The sequence below is a fragment of the Volvox carteri genome (genome assembly GCF_000143455.1).
Source record: "Volvox carteri f. nagariensis unplaced genomic scaffold VOLCAscaffold_80, whole genome shotgun sequence".
Classification (NCBI taxonomy): Eukaryota; Viridiplantae; Chlorophyta; class Chlorophyceae; order Chlamydomonadales; family Volvocaceae; genus Volvox; species Volvox carteri.
In genome coordinates, this window is record NW_003307623.1 from 164,497 (window position 1) to 167,163 (window position 2,667).

The 2,667-nt window shown below is 51.6% G+C and overlaps 1 protein-coding gene across 1 annotated transcript in view; it reads right to left on the reverse strand.

The window, feature by feature from the left end:
• The window catches only part of VOLCADRAFT_98958 (uncharacterized protein), a gene marked incomplete at both ends in the record, with an annotated part of 15,883 nt that extends 14,333 nt beyond the window's left edge, over positions 1 to 1,550 (reverse strand). Inside the window, one exon of the mRNA XM_002957804.1 lies at positions 1,538 to 1,550. Coding sequence (XP_002957850.1) covers positions 1,538 to 1,550 — 13 coding nt within the window. The remainder of the gene's footprint in view (positions 1 to 1,537) is intronic.
• Between the last annotated feature and the right edge of the window lie 1,117 nt (positions 1,551 to 2,667).

Consider the following 2,667-nt stretch of genomic DNA (forward strand, 5'->3'; position numbering starts at 1 on the left):
GTAGAGACACCTTGCGGGCGTTGTTGTTGGCAGCAAACATAGATCCCAAGGCGTCCCAGGCCTTCTTCGCGTTGGCAGCACCGGTAACCATCGGCAAATGATGATCCTTGACGTTCTTGATGAGCAGATTGATGACCTTCCGTGACTGTCGAATTTGCTCCTCGTTGCACGGCTCGGCGAGCAGGGATTGCTCAAGCCCAAGCTCCATGCACATCGCGCTAAACCGAATTTGCCAGGTAGAGTAGCTGTTGAGATCCAGCGACTCATCAAGCTTGTCCTTAACCATTGTTGATGAGGGATAGAAATAACAATTGGGCGATAACTGTCGGCGCTAATCGGGGCTCATAACCTATTGAAGAATTGGCGACGGTGACGGCTAACGCTGATTGTTATTCCGGAAGGATTGCCGGTGGCGAAGATATTTAGCACGATAAACTGTTACAAGTAATGTAAAGAGTATTATTAGCGTTCGGCAGGACTTGAGGAGATTCCTATGAGGAATACCGATCGTAGTGAGATAAACAAATAAGCGCAGTCACCGCCCTAAATACCGGCGCTAGCGGAAAACTCGTACATTCCGCGATCTAACTGCACGTACATTCCGCGATCTCACTGCGCCGTCCTGACGGTGCCCTAATGTCTATCACTTAGCTACCGGATATGCATCGGTAGCCCATAAGGTTCTGGGGTAAGTCTTCCCCATTAGACAGGCGCAGACCCGTGGTCAAATCCCCTGGTCGACAACCACACGAGTTGGGAGAGGACCGTTTCCTCAACAAACCCGAACCATTTGGTGAAGGTTCAGGCATAGGTCCACACACATCCATGTGAATGAGTGCGAGAGGCTGTGCTGCCTTATGCCCAGATAATGGAAAAGGACCCCGAGTATGCTTTGCAAGGACGCAAGTCTCACACACACACGCGCTGGCTAATTGTATGCTGTGTCGGTCAACATCGAACCCAGTTACCATATTGTGACGCAGCAACGCCTCAAGGTTGCTGTATCCCAAGTGGCCATACCGTCAGTGCCAAAGTGCTGCACGTTCAGCTCCGATATCCACGGCAGCACACACTGCACCACCACCAGAAGGCATCCTGTTGTCTTCACGCTGCGTCCACTTCAGAGCGCCCGTACCTCCACTGCTGTAGCAGACGGGATACAAGTCCCCGTCCCGCTTTCCAGTCAGCACCAACTGGTTCTGTACGTATACTTTCACCTGTCCGCCACCGAAGACCACACTGCCTCCACGATCATCAATGATGCGGACCGATAGGATTTTGGCGGTGGCCTCCTCGTCGACGTAGACCTTCTTAAAAGTGATGGCCTGTTTATCGTTGACGTTAGACCGAATCATAACCGTGCCAACTTTATGTCGGCCAAAGAGACTGTCCCTTGATGCCCATGATGTTGAAGCGCTCCCATGTTGGGTTGGCACGGGTACTATACTAGAAAAGAGTACTATACTATAAAAGTACTATGCATAGTACTATTTACTATGCAGGGCTCTTAACTGGTACTAGTTTACGACGCTCGTACCGCGTTCGTACATAGTAAAATAGTATAGTAAAAATAGTACTAGATAGTATTGAAGAATTGGCGACGGTGACGGCTAACGCTGATTGTTATTCCGGAAGGATTGCCGCTGGCGAAGATATTTAGCACGATAAACTGTTACAAGTAATGTATAGAGTATTATTAGCGTTCGGCAGGACTTGAGGAGATTCCTATGAGGAATACCGATCGTAGTGAGATAAACAAATAAGCGCAGTCACCGCCCTAAATACCGGCGCTAGCGGAAAACTCGTACATTCCACGATCTAACTGCACGTACATTCCGCGATCTCACTGCGCCGTCCTGACGGTGCCCTAATGTCTATCACTTAGCTACCGGATATGCATCGGTTGTTGGAAATGACCGACACTCATATACCAGTGAATGGTAGCCACAGTAATAGGACCCAACGGGGGTCCGGCGCTTTGCTGGTCTTAACAGGTTATGAGCCCCGAATGGCGCATTGCGCTGCCGAGAGGTCGCCGGATCGATACCCACTGGCTGTTGCCCAGAGAATGGGAGACCGGGATGAGGCACGGGAAGGCCCGGAGCGAGAGAGTGTCGCTCACGGGGGGGTGTTGGAAATGACCGACACTCATATACCAGTGAATGGTAGCCACAGTAATAGGACCCAACGGGGGTCCGGCGCTTTGCTGGTCTTAACATCGGTAGCCCATAAGGTTCTGGGGTAAGCCTTCCCCATTAGTCAGGCGCAGACCCGGGGTCAAATCCCCTGGTCGACAACCACACGAGTTGGGAGAGGACCGTTTCCTCAACACGTCCCCTCGGGCCGTATCCCAACGAGTACCAAGTTCACCTGCACACTTCACACAAGGCCCATCGCATCTCGGCAACGTTTGAACTTCACCTCGCCCAGAGCCTTCGTTAGCACATCCGCAACCATCCACTCCGTAGGGCAGTATTCCAACTGCACCTCACCACTATTCACCCTCTCACGCACTATGTGATGCTGCACGTCGATGTGCTTCGACCGAGCAGACGTAATCGGGTTATTTCCCAAGCTAAGCGCCCCCTGGGAATCTATTTGGATTCTGATAGCGCTCTCAGGCAAACCCAAATCAACCATCAGCTTGCGAAGCCACAAAGCCTCGTG